The following is a 22,457-nucleotide window of genomic DNA, read 5'->3' on the forward strand; positions in this document are numbered from 1 at the left end:
CATATATCATATTAAGTACACCATTCTTGTCAGAAAAGCTGCATTCCTCCGTTTCCAAACTGTGCATCTGCACTAGTGGATGCCCTGACAAAATGGATTCCTCAATATGGATATGGCTCTAGCATTGAGTTATTTCTCTCAATTTCTTACTGTATGCAACAAGCTTCAGTTGATGGTGTTATGAATCATTCAAGGTTACAAAACTAAGCATTCAACTCACAGAACATTGCACAGAACTACTTACATTAAAAAAATGTTTTTGTCGTAAAATGGGATTTAATTTACTTTTTGTTTGATATATACCGGTAACACTTTCTGTGTGATGATCTGACCTTTAGTCTGTGATTCTCAGCTGCACAGTGTTATGGTGGGGAAAGATGTACTCTTGAACACTCTCACCCACTGCAGTTCAAGATGCACAGTGACCATAAAAAAATATCCTCGATTATTGAGAGTATCATATCTCCATTTGATCATCGATCGCCTCAGTGGTCTAGTGGTAGAGCGTCCGCCCGGAGAGCGGAAGGTCCGGGGTTCGATCCCCGACCGCGTCATACCAAAAGACGTTAAAAGATGGTACTTGTTGTCACCCTGTCTGGCGCTCGGCATTAAGGGGATAAAACAAGGACTGGTCGGCTCGGAGTCAGTATACTGTGTCTGAGTTTGGTATTCATGTTAAACTGCAGCATGGTATCTCAGTGGGCTAGCACTATAAATCGGGATCAGTCCGGACTAGTACAAGCAGCCACACAAACACACACACGTACATGCACGTCGCTATAAAAGTGCAATAATCTTGGACGCGATGTTAAACCCCATTTCACCTCACCTCACCATTTGATCATCAAAGGCGTTAATTATGAATCTATGTTTTGCCATAACGATTTATGCTTAAAACTATAATAACTATAAAACCTTTAAAGATTGTTAATCATAAATTATACCTTAATACATCAAATATTAAAATATACTGAAACAGTTTGAAAATGCACAGTGGAGTTCATCTTTCCAGGGCAAGGATTGATTAAAATTTTGAAAACCTGAAAATATTCCACAGGAACAAAACTCCTGGCATGTCGATTCCACCAGAACAAATATTCCGATGCTTACCATTGTTGTCTTTATTTTGTTTGTTTGCTATTTAAATATGGCAATTAAAATGCCAGTCTGTAGTATGCAAACAAGCCACATCTCGATTCTGTTTGCAGATCTCTTTCAAAGAGCTGGACCTGGAGGAAATGTACCATCACTACAGCATCCAGATCAAACAGTCCCTCATCGTCATGTACCTCGGACTGGACATCGCGGTGTCCATCATGATGATCATCATCCATCTGGCAAACGGAGAGGTGCACAAGGTAGGGGAGACAACTCTGTATCGACTGAGAATTGTGTCCTAATTTCAAATTTGTGCTCGTTTTCTGTGTGATTACAGTAGAACATGGATATAACGAACTACAAGGGACCAGAGAAATCAGTTGTTCGTTATATATGTTTTCGCTCGGAAACATCCGCCATCTTGTGTAAAACAAAACACAATACACGTAATTGCAGCACTGACTTGTATCAATAGTGATCACTTCATAGCATTGGATTGATAACATTTTGCATTCATTAAAGTTTAACAATGTTGACCCGTCACCGCTGATTGTGTTGATTCGCCGCGATTGTGTTGATTCACCGCTGATTGCGTACAGCTAATTGTCAGTGACACTTGACACTGAGTGAGATTTCTTAGTTCGCTATACACTTCACTAATTAGTGATAGATGGGCTTGTTGATGATCAGATATCAGTTCGCTGTATCCGTTAGTTCGCTGTAGAGAGTTCGTTATATACGTAAATTATTTATAATATTATAGATAAATCGGGTATTTTTTAACAGTTCGTTGTATCCGTTTGTTCGCTATATCCGTGTTCGTTATATCTGTGTTCTACTGTACTCCTCAATATAAGTAGACTGCCTCATGACAAGTGATGTTTTACTGCAAATTTCCCATTTGTATTGACCAAGTTATCACCTGTTCATTTACCTGAAGGGTCAACAGTCAATATTGACACATAAATGTGTAGTTTAAATAATGCAAGCAAATATCACTCGCATCTTTTGCATTAATGATAGATTTACAGTATTTACACAATATTCTGTTGATGGGGCGGTCGGGTAGCCTAGTGGTTAAAGTGTTCGCTCGTCACGCCGAAGACCTGGGTTCGATTCCTGACATGGCTACAATGTGTGAAGCCCATTTCTGGTGTCCCCCGCCGTGATATTGCTGGAATATTGCTAAAAGCGGCGTAAAACCATACTCACTCACTCACTCAATATTCTGTTGACAAATATCTTTTAAGACAACAAAGCAGTCATTACTTTAAGCACCAAAATGACCGCTTCTGTGGTCGAGTGGTAGAGCGTCCGCCCGGAGAGCGGAAGGTCCGGGGTTTGATCCTTGTCCGCGTCATACCAAAATTGTTAAAAGATGGTATTTGTTGTTACCCTGCTTGGCATTCGGCATTAAGGGGCAAAATCAAAGACTGGTTGGTTCAGAGTCAGTATACTGTGTCTGAGTGTGGTATTCATGTTAAACTGCGGCATGGTATCTCAGTGTGCTAGCACTATGAAATTGGCATCAGTCCGGACTAGTACAAGCAGCAACACACACAAACAAACAAACAAACAAACAAACAAACAAACAAACAAACAAACAAACAAACAAACAAACAAACAAACAAACAAACAAACAAACAAACAAACAAACAAACAAACAAACAAACAAACAAACAAACAAACAAACAAACAAACAAACAAACAAACAAACAAACAAACAAACAAACAAACAAACAAACAAACAAACAAACAAACAAACAAACAAACAAACAAACAAACAAACAAACAAACAAACAAACAAACAAACACACACACACACACACACACACACACACACACACACACACACACACACACACACACACACACACACACACACACACACACACACACACACACACACACACACACACACACACACACACACACACACACACACACACACACACACACACACACACACACACACACACACACACACACACACACACAACCTATATAAGTGCAATAATCTTGGACGCGACATTAAACCCCATTTACCCTCACCTTAAGCACCGAAACGAGCAATGCCAGCAAGTGGGAAGCCAGTCGTCAGACCAATGAGTGCTGAGATTACGTGTACATCACACAAACAGCAATGTTTCTCCCTTGGATATGTCCAACATGTGCCACAGCCTTGTGGCATCTGCTCTGCATGCTGCTTTGATGGCAGACAATGGTAGGGTCTGCTTTATGTTCATGCACTGAGTAGAGCTCATCTGACTTCCTTGAGATCTAAACAGCCTTCTTTTGTTACTTATTTAAACCAAAAAAAGATATGTGTCACTACTACCGCAAAGTGGCCAAACGTAGTCACAGGTGATGGAGCAACCGCCAGGGATTTATCTTAGATTCACAAGGCAGACATGTTATTTTGTTCATTTTTGTTTTGTTAAAAAATTTGTTATTTAACATGTCAGCGCAAAAATGTAAAACAAAGCATATGAGGTTCTTTCACTTTATTTGTCCTGTTCTCAGTGAAGTACAAATCTACAAACCATAACATTGGTTTTGGAATTTTTAAATTTCATTTTGGGAATTTGTTTTGACATTGGCTGCGGATTGGGGCCAAATATTGGCCCCTGAACAATGTATAGTGTAGGAAGAACTTGTGAATTATTTACAATCTGTAATATGTATACAAAATGAATCAATGATCCTGATTAGTACCCAGCTGAAATGACAATGGAAATACAGTCAAGTCCCGTTAATCCGACATCGATGGTTGTGTAGCCGGGGTAGTGGTATTTATCCGGCTCGGGCCGTTGGGAAACACAGACACAGGCAGATGGTGATAATGGATTTATTGCTAGGGGGGTGGCTGCTGTTGAAGAACTACCTGAAGAAAAGAAAATGTCCTTCCTCCTCAACAGCAGCACATGAAGTGATATATTTGCAAGTTTACAGGTATTATTTATCTTAAATATAAAAGTACAAAAGCCATTGATAAACTATACTAAAACTAACTTTAATGTTAAATTACTGTTATATGTTCATTATAGGATACTTGGAAAGCACATGGTCCAAAATGGACCATGTGGTTAATTATTTTACAAGCAAGTTTTATAATATCAATATTCCATTTACTAATTTAATATTACTTTAAATGATATTATATATATATTATTCAATTTAATTCAGCACCCTAATATAGATATTAATTTCTGACAGAAGCAGATGAAAACAGATTGAAATATGGCCATTCCATACCTGAAGAAAAGAAAATGTCCTTCCTCCTCAACAGCAGCACATGAAGTGAGGAGGAAGTCAGGTATGGAAGGAAGCTACCTGTAGAGGACCAGGGTGGCCAATTAGAAGACAGATTGCATTAAGCATCAAAGGAAGTGCTTAATGCAAGATATAAATAGACTGAGGGAAACCCTACAGGTGTAAAAAATGTCTAAAGATAGACAGAAGGTTGAAGGGGAAGATCTGGTGAGAGATTCCCAGAGACTGAAAATAAGGGTGTTGAGTTGTTTAAAGAGTTAGATACTGATATTCAACTGTAGACAAGACAAACATTGAACATATAGATGATTATGATGATGATGTATGAATAATGATATAACTATAGGAAGAATATAAGGTACCCTGCTACACGCACCCCCCTTTTGGGAATGGTGCCCTCACCATACGCAGCTGAAAACAGACGAACAGCCAAGGAAAGGAGCAGGATAACAAAAGGTTGCAGAAAATTAAACCTGAGAAAGCAATAACATGTGCTCAAACATATATACAATGGACTAAGTAGAGAACTATACCCAAACCATGTTCTGTTTCACCACCCATTGACCGTCAGTCATCCACTTTGGTTTCTGGCGTGACCTGCCAGGTCTTGTAACCACTGGTGGGGTGACAGAAGATAATTCTGGAAGCTGGAAGGCACTGGGGAAGTCGAAATTCCTCCAGGCAACTCGAGTGACGGCAACACCATAGATGGCGTCGTTGAAGAGGGAACACCAGATAATTGAGCTGGTGGTGACCTTGGAAACGAAGGAGTTTCAACCGGCTGACCCAATGGAGAACCCCCAGGCACTGGAGATAAAGGAATTTCCACATCCAGGTCGGTTGTAGAAATCTCCAAAGCGGTGTTGGAGGTATCACCAGGTACAGCGGAAGCTCCTAGAGAAGGCGGAGGGCTCCGAGGTTTAGGAATGGGACGGCCATCCGAACCAATGGGAAGGAGTAAATTGCGGTGAAGTACACGATGCTCCCTAGTGCCTTCCTTGCGGACTTTAAACACAGGAACATTAGAATTCGGCTGTGATTCCACCACATAGAAATCTTTCTCCCATCGGTCGGCAAGCTTCTGTTTCCCACGAATGTTGACATTGCGGACCAACACAACATCACCTACCTTAACAGTAGCACCACGAGCCTTCAGATTATAAGTCTTCCTCTGTTTGGCCCGGGCCTTGTCCATGTTTTGAGTAGCGAGCTCATACGCAGTTGTCAACTTGCGCTTCAAATCAGCAGCAAACTGCGTATAAGATGGCGATGAAGTGTTGGCGAGAGACGTGCCAAAGGCAACATCAACAGGCAGTCTAGGATGTCTGCCGAACATGAGAAAGTAGGGCGTGAACCCAGAAGACTCGTGCAAGGTACAGTTATAGGCATGGACCACATGAGCAATATGGTCCTTCCAACGTGCCTTTTCCTGATCCTGCAGAGTCCCGAGCATCCCAAGAAGTGTCCGGTTAAACCGTTCACATAACCCGTTCCCCATGGGGTGATAGGGAGTTGTCCTTGTTTTCTGTATCCCAAGTATGCTGCACATTTGTTTGATAACATCACTTTCGAAATTCCGTCCCTGATCTGAATGTAACCTTTCAGGGAGGCCATAGTGTACGATAAAGTGCTCAAACAAGGCCTTTGCTGTTGTTCGCGCTGTTTGATTACGAGTTGGAATCGCAACAGCATACTTGGTGAAGTGGTCAGTAATGACCAGAACATTTTCGTAACCACCAGATGAAGGTTCCAGACTGAGATAGTCAACACACACCATTTCCATGGGTTGAGTGGTCTGAATGTTGACCAATGGTGCGCGCTCAGTCTGATTAGGAGCTTTCCGAAGAATGCACCTCTGGCAGCTACGAATGTGGTTCTCGACATCTCCCATCATTCCTGGCCAATAAAACCTCGTCCGTAGGAGAGCCACAGTCCTGTCCCTACCCAGATGCCCCATCCCGTCATGAAGATGAGTAATGACGGATTCTCGTTGAGGCTCTGGGACAATGAGTTGAAAGTAGGGATAATCACCTTCTGTAGTCTTCTGTCTCCTATAAAGGAGATTGTTATTGATGGAGAGAGCATCCCACTGCCTGAGGATTGAAGCTGTGTCACGATCAAATGACCTAAGAGACTCCTTTGAAGGGCGCTGATCTTTACGGAGAAGGTCCACAATCGTGCAGATTGAGGGGTCCGCCTGCTGACAAGATAGCATCTGATGATCAGTCCCAACATTGGTAGACTCGAAATCATCAACTGCTAAAACACAGTTCAATACCTCATGACAAAGTGAGAGCGTCTCTACAACACTAGACGTCTGCTGACTGTTGCAAACCGCAGACACAGATTGGATATCCATGACCTCACGTGGCAACCTGGACAACGCATCAGCATCCTTGTTCCTTGCCCCTGGTACATACTCTACAGAAAAGTCGTAAGCAGCAAGGTCAGCGAGCCAACGATGTCCAGTTGCATCCAATTTCGCTGATGTTAAAACGTAAGTGAGGGGGTTGTTGTCGGTCTTAACGGTGAATGGGTTGCCATACAGGTAGTCATGGAACTTCCTGGTGACAGCCCATTTCAGAGCTAGAAACTCTAATTTGTGAGCTGGGTAGTTGCGCTCTGATTTGGAAAGCCCTCGGCTCGCATAGGCTATCACTCGTTTCTGGCTATTTTGGGTTTGGTAAAGTACCGCGCCTAAGCCATCGCCACTTGCATCAATGTGCAGTTCGAATGGCTGAGTGAAGTCTGCGAAAGCCAAAATGGGAGCGCTGATAAGTTTACCAACAAGCTCACTGAAAGCCGACTGCTGCTCCTCCCCCCATATCCAGTTCTGGTCGGGTTTGCTATTTTTCCTTTTCTTGCCGGATTGACCAACAAGTAAATTTGTCAAGGGCTTTGCAACTTTGGCATAATTAGGCACAAAGCGACGATAATATCCAGAGAAGCCAAGAAAACGACGAACATCATCCACATTCTGTGGAACTGGCCAGGTCTCCAGTGCCGCAATCTTCTCAGGGTCTGTCGTGATACCCTCCTCAGAGATTACGTGACCCAGATATTTCACAGAGGTCTGCAAGAACTGGCACTTAGAAGGCTTAAGTTTGAGGCCATTCTTGCGCAATCGAAGAAAGATTGCACGTAATCTCTCCAGATGCTCATCAAAGGTCTTTGAAAACACAATGATGTCATCAAGGTAAATGAGACACTGTAGGAGATGGATGTCGCCCATACATCTCTCCATAAGACGTTGAAAAGTTGCGGGAGCATTTGTGAGACCAAAAGGCATCGAGTTACACTCGTAAAATCCTAATGGACCAACCGTAAAAGCAGTACGGGCTTTATGTTCCTCAGCAACTTCGACCTGCCAATAGCCCGACTTCAGGTCAAGACAAGTGAAGTACTTGGCACCATGAAGTGCATCAAGGGTCTCCTCAATCCGTGGTAAAGCATAAGAGTCTCTAACTGTACGACTATTAAGTTGGCGATAGTCTATACAGAAACGTAAAGACGAGTCCCTTTTGCGAACAAGAACCACGGGAGAGGCATAAGGACTAGAAGAAGGACGAATAACCTTAGCATCCAACATGTTCTTCAGATGGTCCTTAACCTCTTGATACAATGCAGGTGGAATGCGCCTATGTCTTTCCCTGAAAGGACGTTCATCAGTTAGCTCAATCCTGTGAGTGACTAAGTCTGTGTGGCCCATATCCATATCAGACTTGCTGAAGATGTCATCAAACTCACTAAGAAGATCGCGAAGCTTTGCTATTTCCTCTGGAGTATGTATCTGACCCAGGGTTTCTAAATTGAAAATGTCTTTAGACTCGGGGCCAGATGTGAAAGCCGGCTCATCCGTAGAGGAGAGACCATCTAAGACATCTACTTGCTCTAAACAACAAAGTACTGTCTTGGCTGGAATAGTAACAGCCTTGGTAGATGGATTGGCAACCTCAACCTTAATCCTATTTGTAGACTGTCCTGGTATAAAATTCACAACCCCATTAACAAGGTTAAGTGAACCAGGTAGTGTGGGGGCAGCTGTAGTACAAAACTGCATGCCAATCCGAGGTGGTTTACCCCTGCTTATACCTGCAATAATCTGATTACATAAAGCAGGGATAACAATTGGCTTGGTTGTCCGCACACACTCAGTCCGGTTAAGGTCTTCCCGACGCCTAATGAGCCATTGCTGAGCCTGACTCCAAGGTGATGCAGTGGCTGCTATTGGTGCACCATGCAGGCTTTCAGCAGCAGTCATGACATTTGTCCCTAATAGTAAAGGCACCTTGAAGTGGTAGTCAGTATTGGGCACTACAAGTATCGGTATAGTTACCTCAACTTCCTGACCTAAGAAGTCACTAGGGATTAGGATTATAGCTTCAACATACCCCAAGTAGGGTAGCTTAGCTTCCCCGGCTCCTTTTAACTTCAAGAGTGAACCTAGACTATGGAGTGTATGTTGAGGGAGGTTATTTGTGTAAAATGTCTCGGACATAGTGGTAACCTGGGACCCTGTGTCTACAAGAACATTACATAAGTGGCCTTCTACCCTAACAGATGTGACGTTTGCGGGACCAATCAAATTTGATGGCAACCCAGAATTGGAGCTAATGTCGGAGTCCAATGTTCGCCCCATAACATTGACTCCTAGGAGTTTAAAGCGGGGCACTGTGGGTGACGCCGCCTAACCCCTATCTTCCCGCAATCATAACAGTGTACCTCAGTTTTTGAGGCTAACTGTGATTGAGAAGCATATGGTGTACGTGATGTGCTACCTTGTGTAACTACATTTGTAGTGGTAGACCTAGGGGGTAGATTCTGAGCCTGAGATTGGGCCTTATTGGCTTGATTCTGGGCTGTATTTGAGGGCCTATGAGATTTATACTCCAGGGTGTTAACCCTATCCCCAACAGACCTAAGGTTCTTATCAATCACCTTTAGGCGGAATAGCACATCATCCAGTTGTCTGTTGCTAGTTGTAGTGGTAGTCAATTGACATGATTGTGCATCCCCAGGGGTGGCTAACTCCTCCTCAACCCTACGGACAGCAAGCAGCAGCTTGTTATAGTCCGTACCTGAATCAAAGTGATGGCGAGTCGCTTGCTTCAGGTCATCACGAGTGAGACCCATCCAGAACCGGCTTCGAAGCAAGCTAGGTGCAGCATTGTGTGGTAAAGTGCCAGATGCCTCTATCTTGGAGATCAAATCCCGGAGGCGGCAACTCCACACAGCGACAGACTCATTCTTTTTCTGGCGGGCAGTGTAAAAACGCTCCATAAGCGTCTCGCCAGGCATCACATTGCCAAACACTAAGTCCAACTGCTCAATAGCAGTGTCAAGGGTAACAGTTTCTGAAAGCCCACTAAGTAGGTCAGCAGCTGAACCCTTGGCGGACCTCCGCATGGCATTTAGAATTGAAGTGTCCGAGAATGCATTCTCCCTACGACACCCAACAATCTCTAAATGCCATTGCTTATACTTGACCTCACCCTTGGTCCCATCCCCAGAAAATGATGACAACCGTGGACTGGGAGAATTGATAATGGGCATGTAAGTAGGCTGAAAGGGTGTGACAAGTCTAGGAGGAGCACCTACACTATGGCTATAAAAGGTAGTTGGATTATAACCTGGATATGGTGTTGGAATAGTGCGGCTAGGCCAAGACTCATGCGGTGTGTGTGAAGGTTGTGATGGGTAACTATTCAGGTAAGGTGTAGAAGTTGCCCTAGGCTGAACAAAGTTGTAAATTGAACCATGAGGCCTAGGCAGTGAAGCTGGTAGGTCCATCATAGGACTAAGGTTCACAGTCGCCGGAGAAATCTGAAACAGATTCTCAGAACCTGTGGGCATAGGTGACCTTGATGGTGGCGTATGACTAAGCAGATGAGGTACCGGCCTAGGGGAGTGAACAGGTAATGCCACCCTAGGACTGGTATATATTGTAGGTGGAATAGTGTAAGTATTGGACAACCCAAGACCTGGTGCACCAGTACCAGTAACACGATATGTCGTATTGGGATGCTGCAGCTGATTTGCAATATCATCTGCTAGTCTATTTAGCACACCAGTGCGGACCGAAGGATGCAGATGCTGAAGGCAGCTAAGTACCACATCGACCTCCGGGTCCCCACTTACATTAGCTTCAGCCATGGTGATACAAACTAAAGTGCAAGGATGTTTGATATGAGAGGAATATGAACTATATGACACTATCAAAACTGAAGTACCTCCTAAAAGGCGACAAGAATCTCACAAGTTAAGATCCAACAAACATCTGAACATCAACAAACTATGAGCTCCTCACCAAAGGATACAAAATGGATGCGTCTGAAGTTCAGCATCTAGTGCACCACAAGGTACAAGAACAATGAACTGCAGCTAGCCAAAAATAGAAGTAAGGGAACCAAAAGTCCTCACTGAGCTAAACTGGAAAAGCAGAAACCAAATACCAAAATACGAAGTATCTGACAAAGTCTCCAGAACAAAAGGGAAAAATACAACTTTAGTTTGCTAAGGTAAGTAATACGAAAAAGGTAAGTGGCAAGGTAGGTGTAAGAACAACTGACCACTTGTTGTAATAAGAAATATTACATGACTAAGCTACCACAATCTGGTTACCAAGCAGATGTGTAGGATAAACTAAGTCAATTACGGCAAAGATCACAACAATCTTACCAAAATGTTGCGAGCAGGAATATATATAGGAAGAACTAAGTATGAAGCAATATATAAGTTGCGAACGAGAAGTAATCAACACAAGAGTAATGAATTTGTTTTGATTTGAATGATGAACTAAGATGATGAAATGGTATGAATGAATAGGACGGCACAAGGACAAGACATGATATGGCAAATGTTAGTTGAGCAGATAAGGAATTTCCCAGCAGTGAAAAATATTTCAGACAGGAAAGAAGAGTGAGAAATTTAAAGTAAGAAATATGAAATAACTATTTTAGGGTACTTACTTTGCCAAAAGGTATCCAAGTGACTTAACAAATTAAATGGCTTATCTTATACCAGTAAACTGCAAATTAATTTAATAAAATTCATTGAATGAAGATGAAAATTACAATATATCACAATTAGCTATCACAGTTAAAGGGCAGTATAAATAGAATTTATCAAAATTCTGTAAAGATATAGGTTGATTTTAAATAAGAATTTAATTAAATGAGAATTCTGCAATGATAACTCAGAATGGCAACAAGTGGGTCACACAGCTGTACAACTTTACAGTTGTCAACAGTGCTTCCTAAGTGGAAAATATGATGATCACAAGTGTGACAAGATAAAGTTTCAAAAATGTTCAAGTAATGGTGATGAACATATCAAGCATATATATATATACAATGAAACAGTCAACTAATGACATTCTGATAAAATTTAGTTCAGAATGTAAACAAAGTTCATGGTCACAGTTCACAGATCAAAAGTTCATGTGTGAACAAAATGACAAATACATGTAAATCAGTTAAAATAAAAGTCACACTTCCAGGAATTGGAGGAAGCACCTCAATTTTAGCACTGATGCAGACGAAAAGTTCAACGTCATAACAAAGTGTAGATCACTGACGATTGAGGATCAAGATTTAATTTTAGTCAGAGTTATAGCTCAACGCTACACACAAAACTTCCACAAGTTGCATGGAAGAAACATCCTGAATCTTCAATGAAGAATCCTTCAACAGTGATGAAGGATTACCCCCAGAACACGATGAAGTTGATGAAGCCTGTGTCCAGAGTGACAGCCAACGGCCCCACGTTGGGCGCCAAATTTGTAGCCGGGGTAGTGGTATTTATCCGGCTCGGGCCGTTGGGAAACACAGACACAGGCAGATGGTGATAATGGATTTATTGCTAGGGGGGTGGCTGCTGTTGAAGAACTACCTGAAGAAAAGAAAATGTCCTTCCTCCTCAACAGCAGCACATGAAGTGATATATTTGCAAGTTTACAGGTATTATTTATCTTAAATATAAAAGTACAAAAGCCATTGATAAACTATACTAAAACTAACTTTAATGTTAAATTACTGTTATATGTTCATTATAGGATACTTGGAAAGCACATGGTCCAAAATGGACCATGTGGTTAATTATTTTACAAGCAAGTTTTATAATATCAATATTCCATTTACTAATTTAATATTACTTTAAATGATATTATATATATATTATTCAATTTAATTCAGCACCCTAATATAGATATTAATTTCTGACAGAAGCAGATGAAAACAGATTGAAATATGGCCATTCCATACCTGAAGAAAAGAAAATGTCCTTCCTCCTCAACAGCAGCACATGAAGTGAGGAGGAAGTCAGGTATGGAAGGAAGCTACCTGTAGAGGACCAGGGTGGCCAATTAGAAGACAGATTGCATTAAGCATCAAAGGAAGTGCTTAATGCAAGATATAAATAGACTGAGGGAAACCCTACAGGTGTAAAAAATGTCTAAAGATAGACAGAAGGTTGAAGGGGAAGATCTGGTGAGAGATTCCCAGAGACTGAAAATAAGGGTGTTGAGTTGTTTAAAGAGTTAGATACTGATATTCAACTGTAGACAAGACAAACATTGAACATATAGATGATTATGATGATGATGTATGAATAATGATATAACTATAGGAAGAATATAAGGTACCCTGCTACAGTTGCATATGATTATGTCGGATTAACGAGTATGTGGGATAAACGAAATTAAGTAGTATCAACGTTCGTGAATGAAAATAGGACAACTACACGATAGATATGAGGATTCAAACACGTAATAAAAAATATAAAATAAATATTCATATTGTTATGTTACATTGTTGGCGGAATATGTTTTCTTATCATGCAACCTCTGATGACTGTGTCGGATTAACGAGACTGATTAATGAGTGATTTCGGTAATTCGTTGCAAATTAGGAGTGTCGGAGTCAGAGTGCGAGACTGTCGGATTATTGGGTCTAAATAGCACTGATTTAATCGGTTCCCATCATTAGCGTCGGATAAAGCTGATTGTCAGATTAAGGAGTGTGGGATTATCGAGACTTGACTGTACCATGGTCCACCATGGCCTTACCCCAAATCCTTCTGTTTCAGAGTTCCTCCCAGACAGCCCAGGTGTCCATACTAGGCTGTGGTGTCCTGTTGAAGGTGTTCCTCATTGTGTTCACAAGCCTGAAGAAGATCTACCAGCAACACACCTCCCTCCTGTCGGCTGCCGTGTGGCTCTCCATCCTCTCACTCATGTCCCTCTACTACAGCTTCAGCGTCCACCGCACCCCCGCAGATGACATGCCCGTCATGTTTTATATCACCTTGGTGGGCTACATGGTGCTGCCTTTGTCCAAGAAATGGTCCCTGGCGGTTGGATCTTTGTCTTTGGTCCTGGAGCTTGTGCTCTCCGGGGTCCTATCTGACAGATTAATTCAGCATCTGCCACAACAGGTTAGTAGGTTAATGCAACCGGGGCAACCATATTTGATATCACATTTTACGTTTGACCTTTATGAATCCTATAGGTTGTCATAGGGACTATATTTAAAATATTGCCTTTGATGTTTGACCTATGCTATGCGTGAACATCTTTTATCATCCAAAACTGGCTCCCACAGGAGATATCGCTTGGATTAGATCAAGCGATATCTACACTGCAGATATCGCTGCAATGAAATTACATCACAATGCTGTGACGTCACTGGCTACCATGACGTCACAATCAAATGACATCACTAATGGTTCTGCTACTGAAGCTGTCAGCAGTACTTTTTACACTGAAGACACTGCTTATTACTGTCTACTAATTGAAAAAGTTGGAATAATGATGTTGGATGATAAATAAAATCTCACCCGCGTGTCTTTTGATATCAAATATATCAACACAAGTTGATAAAAGAGGCAAAAATCCTCGGCAAGCCTGGAAATTTTTCCACTTTTATCAACTCGTGTTGATATATTTGATATCAAAAGACACACGGGTGAGATTCTCTATGTCATCAGATATTGCATATTAAATTTAAGCCATCCTGTGCATTAAAAGGACAAAATAAGACTGATAGTTTTATACATTGCAATTCCATCCCCAGCTTGTGTCTAATGCTGTGATGCTGCTGTGTGCAAACATTGTTGGTCTGTACCACAAGTCGCTGTCCGATCTGGCTCACCGCCGAGCATTCCTTGATGCCAGGAACTCTGTGGAGGCGAGCATCAAACTGGAGAGAGAGAAGAAACAACAGGTGAGGAAGAGTGGAGACGTCAACACAGGGCCTATCTCATTGTTAGATGGTGTCAGTCTTAGAACTCACCAACACAGGGCCAATCTCATTGTCAGATAGTGTCAGTTTTAGAATAACATCAACACTGGGCCAATCTCTTTGTCAGATAATCCATTCCGATGGATCAAGAATTGGTTAATTGTCTTGTTCCAAGAATAGTTTCATCCTGTATTTACCTGGACGATTTACGTGGACTCTGTGACATGTTCAGACAGTATGACCTGACTGAGATGCTTATGTCTGTGGTCCCCAGGAGGAGCTTCTCATCAGCTGCATCCCCAGCAACCTGATGAACCAGATGAAGGAGGATCTCCAGAAGCAGATGATGAGCAAGGCACCCAAACCCTCCCCCTTCCAGGACCTGTACGTGCAACACTACACAGATGTCAGGTGAGTCCTTCACTACACAGATGTCAGGTGAGTTTCCCACTACACAGATGTCAGGTGAGTTCCCCCACTACACAGATGTCAGGTGAGTCCCCACTACACAGATGTCAGGTGAGTCCCCACTACACAGATGTCAGGTGAGTCCTTCACTACACAGATGTCAGGTGAGTCCCCCACTACACAGATGTCAGGTGAGTCCTTCACTACATAGATGTCAGGTGAGTCCCTACTTCATGGATGTCAGGTGAGTCCTTCACTACATAGATGTCAGGTGAGTTTCCCACTACACAGATGTCAGGTGAGTCCCCCACTACACAGATGTCAGGTGAGTCCCTACTTCATGGATGTCAGGTGAGTCCTTCACTACATAGATGTCAGGTGAGTCCCCCACTACACAGTGTCAGGTGAGTCCCCACTACACAGATGTCAGGTGAGTCCCCCACTACACAGATGTCAGGTGAGTCCCCACTACACAGATGTCAGGTGAGTCCTTCACTACACAGATGTCAGGTGAGTTCCCCACTACACAGATGTCAGGTGAGTTCCCCCACTACACAGATGTCAGGTGAGTCCCCCACTACACAGATGTCAGGTGAGTCCCTACTTCATGGATGTCAGGTGAGTCCTTCACTACATAGATGTCAGGTGAGTCCCCCACTACACAGTGTCAGGTGAGTCCCCACTACACAGATGTCAGGTGAGTCCCCCACTACACAGATGTCAGGTGAGTCCCCACTACACAGATGTCAGGTGAGTTCCCCACTACACTGATATCAGGTGAGTCCTGCACTACACAGATGTCAGGTGAGTCCCCACTACACAGATGTCAGGTGAGTCCCCCACTACACAGATGTCAGGTGAGTCCCCACTACACAGATGTCAGGTGAGTTCCCCACTACACTGATATCAGGTGAGTCCTGCACTACATAGATGTCAGGTGAGTCCCCACTACACAGATGTCAGGTGAGTCCCCCACTACACAGATGTCAGGTGAGTTCCCCCACTACACAGATGTCAGGTGAGTTCCCCACTACGCTGATATCAGGTGAGTCCTGCACTACATAGATGTCAGGTGAGTCCCCACTACACAGATGTCAGGTGAGTCCCCACTACACAGATGTCAGGTGAGTCCTGCACTACACAGATGTCAGGTGAGTCCCCACTACACTGATATCAGGTGAGTCCCCCACTACACAGATGTCAGGTGAGTCCCCCACTACACAGATGTCAGGTGAGTCCCAACTACACAGATGTCAGGTGAGTTCCCCAACTACACAGATGTCAGGTGAGTTCCCCCACTACACAGATGTTAGGTGAGTCCCCCACTACACTGATGTCAGGTGAGTCCCCACCACACTGATATCAGGTGAGTCCTGCACTACACAGATGTCAGGTGAGTCCCCCACTACACAGATGTCAGGTGAGTTCCCAACTACACAGATGTCAGGTGAGTTCCCAGATACACTGATGTCAGGTGAGTTCCCACTACACAGATGTCAGGTGAGTTCCCCACTACACAGATGTCAGGTGAGTTCCCCCACTACACAGATGTCAGGTGAGTCCCCACTACACAGATGTCAGGTGAGTCCCCACTACACAGATGTCAGGTGAGTTCCCCACTACACAGATGTCAGGTGAGTCCCCACTACACAGATGTCAGGTGAGTCCCCACTACACAGATGTCAGGTGAGTTCCCCACTACACAGATGTCAGGTGAGTCTCCACTACACAGATGTCAGGTGAGTCCCCACTACACAGATGTCAGGTGAGTTCCCCACTACACAGATGTCAGGTGAGTCTCCACTACACAGATGTCAGGTGAGTCCCCCACTACACAGATGTCAGGTGAGTCCCCACTACATAGATGTCAGGTGAGTCCCCACTACACAGATGTCAGGTGAGTTTCCCACTACACAGATGTCAGGTGAGCCCCCACTACACAGATGTCAGGTGAGTCCCCACTACACAGATGTCAGGTGAGTCCCCACTACACAGATGTCAGGTGAGTTCCCCACTACACAGATGTCAGGTGAGTCCCCCACTACACAGATGTCAGGTGAGTCCCCACTACACAGATGTCAGGTGAGTCCCCACTACACAGATGTCAGGTGAGTTCCCCACTACATAGATGTCAGGTGAGTTTCCCACTACACAGATGTCAGGTGAGTTCCCGACTACACGGATGTCAGTTGAGAATTCTTATATTCCAGATATATAATTTTTTTAGCTTGAGGGGCACTGGTGCTGCAATTGCCTGTACAAGGTTGTCTCCATTAGCTATAGCAGGATCTACTTATCTATCACCGATCCTGAGTCTAAAATCCTGATTTCTGCCAATTTATATGTTTGGTTTGTTTGCATCATTCTCAAGTTCAGAGTGTTGAAAAGCCCATTCTATTTCCAACACCTTTATTAGATTCAATTCTTAATACTTCTATATTGAAACCCATGAAGATTAGAATTGGTCTTCAGCAACCCATACTTGTCGTAAGAGGTGACTGAAGTGATCGGTCGGTCAGGCTCGCTGACATGCTCGATGCATGTCATTGTATCCCAATTGCGTAGATCGATGCTCATTATGTCAATCACTGGTCCAGACTCAATTATTTACAGACCGCCGTCATGTAGCTAGAATATTGCAGAGTGTGGCATTAAACAACAAACAAATAAATCTATTCTGAAGAAATTCCACTCTAAATACTTTAATTTCAGAAGAGCTATACAAAAAGTTCATCATGATGAATTCAATCCTATTCATCTATTTTTCACCAAATGTCTTCAAAAAGACCCTTTGTAATCAGAAAACTCATTAATTCTCCAGTCAATCAATAACAATTACTCCAAATGCTTGACAGAACCTATTGTTTTACTCCTTGATTGGCCTACCAACACTTTATCACCTTCAGTTCCATACGTGCACCAGATACATATATCATCTGTTGGATATATCACACTACAACCCTACTGCACTAGCCATCACTCACACCAATCAGTATCATTAACTAGGTCTCTGAAACAATAGCTCAGTCCCAGGGGGATGAGGTTGAGGGATGTGGTATTGTGCATCTCTCCTGAAGCTTCAGATACATCATTAATTCAGAGAAGCAGTTGATTACAATGTACTCTTAATTAGGCTATACATATTGTCGTAGTTCTCAGATCTATCCCTTTGTAACTTGTAGATTCAGTTAGGAGTTATAAAGTAGAAAGACAAAAAGTCATGTTGTCAAAATGAATACACATTCGTCACCACTCCCATCTTTTCGTAACCTGCAAGAAGACTCGTCCCCCGATTGATGAATGTTATGGGCGAAAATATGACAAACCAATCAGAATGCATGTATGACTTCAAGTACTTCGGTCAAAGAGTTCCCAGGAATAATTTTTGATTTTGCATAAAGTTGTTTATTCAGTATTAATGGTCATATGGCCAAGTTACAGTATATATGAAAACAGAAAAATAGCAACATGTTAAACGCTTAAGAAATATTGCTATATAACTGAAAAAAATCTGCCTATTTAATGTAACATAAAAATATTTTATTGAGACAGTATTACATTTGTCTCACCTGTTCATGTGCGAAAGCGACCCATGAAGATTCGAGGTAGAATAGGTCTTTAGCAACCAGTGCTTGCCGTAAAAGGTGACTATGCTTGGCGTAAGAGGCTACTAACGGGATCGGGTGGTCAGACTCGCTGACTTGGTTTATGCGTGTCATCGTACCTGAATTGCGTGGATCGATGCTCATGATGTCAATCACTAGATTGTATGGTCCCGACTTGACTATTTACAGACCGCCGTCATATAGATGGAATATTGCTGAGTGTGGAGTTAAACAACAAACAAACAAACAAAAACTACAATGCATAGAAGCCGTATGCATGGGCGGATACAGCTTTTTTGAAAAGGGGGGGTGCACAATTAAGATCCTTTTATTGTCTTTGGTGGTAATTTATACAGAAATAAAGATTTTTTCCGCCCATGGTATGTATTCATATGTATTCGCCGGTGATGGAGGAGGGTAGTGCATACAAACTATGAAGTACTGACAATGCACTTTGTGTTTCCTGGACCTTGGATGAAGCAGCTGTTTCTACTTGCAGCATCCTGTACGCAGATATTGTCAACTTCACACCACTGGCCTCCGACTGCACAGCAGCTGAACTTGTTAAAATGCTGAATGAGCTGTTTGGCAGATTTGATCAACTCGCCAAGGTATTGCTTTAACTTCATTGCTTAACACTCCAGAGGGCCCACTTGCACAAAGTGATCTTAGCGCTAAGACTATCTTAGCCTATGTTAAATTTTGGCAGTTACGATCATCTCAGCGCTAGGATTGCTTTGTGCAAGTGGGCGCAGATATGCTGGGTATTTGCTAAAAAAATTAACACTAAAAACATCACCATACTTGTGATCATATACTCATCTCTATTTGCTGATCAAATTAAAGCGTCACAATTATGTTGTACAGTTTGTCACCTGAAGCAGCAGTTTACACAGAACTTTTTTAATAATTGCTTGTTCATGTTTATAGGCATAAAAGTTTTGTTTACTTGTAAATAAAGGTTGGAATGTCCATTAAAGAAATTAAATTTATCTGTCCTCATCATCCCGAGGCAGGCGTGTCCACTAGCCTATATGAAAGCCTAGTTTCTACCCTTGGCACATCAAGCCCACTTTCCTTGGCTCAACCCTGGCGCCACCTCGCGTAGATCAAGAGTTGTGCCCCTTGTAATGAAAACGCGATATCCAATCAGATCGTTGTCCTTATCTTGTACAGCTTCACAAAAATGATTAAGTTGATCAGATAACGAAAACATTCGTGATTTCATCCCTGACACAGAAACATAGCAATTATTGAAACACCCCATGCAAAGTAACCTGCCTTGTCAAAGTTGACAAGGCAAGAGAAATAAGAAAGGGGCTGCCCTAAGCTATTATTATAATGACTTATATTTGGCAACTTGAGTTACCAGCAAGCAGCAAGCAGCAGCAGCAATGGGCAACTATGTTGCCGGCAGCAAAATACTAAGTTTCAGCTGAAAAGCAGACATGAATTAAGTTAAGTTAAGGTTCCCATCCGCTGAGAAGCAGGGGGACCGAACAGAATCCCGCTTAAGAGCAGGGACCTGATAATTTTGATAATTACTTGGTGATTAAGTAAGTATTTACATTTGTAGCCAACAAGAACCACGCCCACCTATAACATTTATTGAATAAATAAGCAATATACATAGTTTGCCCTGTGCCATATATGTACACAAGATTGATTGAGAGAATATGAATGTGGCAGGCTAGGGGTAGGGTGGGTGGGAGCCAAAAGTTGAGAATTGCTGTACAAAAACTGGGTACAGAAAATTTTGACAGAACTAACGGACGATGGTGATGACGCAAGAGAAAGTTTGATGACGTCATAGGAAGTAGAATTATAATGTAAGTGGCGGGAGATTGGAAGAGGAAATGATGTAACAGAGGCATACAAAGAGGTGCATTATGGTTTCAATAAACCCATTTAGTGAGAAGCACTAAATGAAATTATTGGGTGTTTAAAAGATATGTTGGTGTATCAGTCGTGGTTTTGTGAAGCCTTCTCTGATTGGACTATCAATATGTGGGATAGTCCAATCATATTTAGCACAGGGAAGTGGGCTTGACGTGGCATGGGTCAAAACAAGACTTTGATAGAACACTTGTGGACGCTCTTGCCTCGGGAAGATGATCTGTCCTGAGATGCACTTCCTTTCCAAAGGAGCAGTATGGATGGCCCTGTCATCCAAAGTAATCTGTCCTTATAAGCATCCTTACAGAGTGCATGAAGCTTATGGTTGTGGGTTCGAAGTCATTTTTGACCTGGTTATGTTTTCAGGTTTATAAGCACTATACCTGTGGGTAAAATTTCACCAGGTTAAAGACCTGTATGACTGACCTGCTTTCCTCTCACATCAAACTGAACCAACCAAAGTAATATAACTGAAATATTGTTCATAGTGTTAAACCAAACTCACTGACTCATTTCAGAAGAGCAACTGCATGCGGATCAAAATTCTGGGGGACTGCTACTACTGCGTGTCTGGGATTCCCTCCGCAGACAAGGACAATGCTGCCAACTGTGTCCGCATGGGGCTCCGCATGATTGAAGCTATCAGGTCAGTAGAAAACTGCTAGCAGAAATTGTGCATGGAAGACACGTGAAGCTTAAACATAATTTTTATATTTGACATTATTTTCATTTTAAGCATTTTTTTTGTATTGTACGGTTTTTTTGTATTATACATTATTTTTGTATACATTATTTTTGTATTATACATTATATGAAATAACTTTTTGATATTGAGATTCAGATGTGTGTGGGGCGGTGGGGTAGCCTAGTGGTTGAAGCCTTCACTCATCACCCTGAAAGCTCATGTTCGATTCTCCACATTGGGTACAATGTGTGAAGCCCATTTCTGGTGTCCCTGATGTGTTTTAAATAGCTTCTTGAATATATATGATATATGGAGGAAATATACGTGAATTACGCAACGAGTTGACAATTCTTTTAGCTATGCCCATTATGGCTTAGACGGAACCCAGTCACAAAAATGACCACAAGAGGGGCACGAGTGGCAATTCGGCTTGTCCCGGAATAATACAAGTTGGTCACGAATGGGACAATGTACTAATGACAGTTATTTTCCACACAGGGAAGTGAGGGAGGCAACTGGTGTGAATGTAGACATGCGTATTGGAGTTCACACAGGCACAGTGCTGTGTGGAGTTCTGGGGCGGAGAAAGTGGCAGTATGACGTGTGGTCTGATGATGTAACCATCGCCAACCACATGGAGTCGTCCGGAGTGCCTGGGTGAGGAAACAAAGATACAAACAACTGATGTTTAAAAAACACATAAATCAATACCCAACACTTTTTTCATATATTTTTTTCATTTTTGCAAACATTTGGTAGGGCTCATCATTTGACCAATAAAAGATATAACCAACATTGATCAATGTACAGTAATCTACGGTTATAATAAACTCAAAGGGACCACTTATTTTAGATTGTTATAACCGTAGTTTATTATAAGCATTTCAATGTCCTATTTTCATTAATCTCATAAATGACATAAAATACTTAACAAGTAAATACATATCATAAATATATTATTAACACAGTTTCATTGACATACGGACAGAAGTGTCACCTGCCATAGACTTGTCAAACCGGATCACCCATTTGCGGACGATTTTGGAGTTGAATTTGTAATTGACTCGAACATTTTAAAAAACCTTGGGTTTGCAGATTCGGCCACTGTTTTACTTTTGTTAAGTGAGGGTGTAAATTGAGTTCATCGGATTCCTTCAATTATTTATACCGGTAGCCACTTTGAACAGCTGCGCGTGGCCGTGGATGTTTTGATAGGCAGATTGGTGAGCAGTAGCAGAGATTAATAATTTGTTG

At 42.4% G+C, this 22,457-nt stretch overlaps 1 protein-coding gene across 3 annotated transcripts in view; it reads left to right on the top strand.

The window, feature by feature from the left end:
* The window catches only part of LOC124135295 (adenylate cyclase type 2-like), a 115,472-nt gene that overhangs the window by 68,985 nt on the left and 24,030 nt on the right, over positions 1 to 22,457 (top strand). For all 3 annotated transcript variants that reach the window (XM_048398994.1, XM_048398995.1, XM_048398996.1), the window contains exons 4-10: positions 1,209 to 1,358; positions 13,456 to 13,803; positions 14,442 to 14,591; positions 14,884 to 15,020; positions 19,122 to 19,233; positions 21,037 to 21,164; positions 21,702 to 21,860. In XM_048398994.1, coding sequence (XP_048254951.1) covers positions 1,209 to 1,358; positions 13,456 to 13,803; positions 14,442 to 14,591; positions 14,884 to 15,020; positions 19,122 to 19,233; positions 21,037 to 21,164; positions 21,702 to 21,860 — 1,184 coding nt within the window. The remainder of the gene's footprint in view (positions 1 to 1,208; positions 1,359 to 13,455; positions 13,804 to 14,441; positions 14,592 to 14,883; positions 15,021 to 19,121; positions 19,234 to 21,036; positions 21,165 to 21,701; positions 21,861 to 22,457) is intronic.

The sequence above is a fragment of the Haliotis rufescens genome, unplaced genomic scaffold (genome assembly GCF_023055435.1).
Source record: "Haliotis rufescens isolate VD_foot unplaced genomic scaffold, xgHalRufe1.0.p SCAF_19, whole genome shotgun sequence".
In the NCBI taxonomy this organism is placed as follows: domain Eukaryota; kingdom Metazoa; phylum Mollusca; class Gastropoda; order Lepetellida; family Haliotidae; genus Haliotis; species Haliotis rufescens.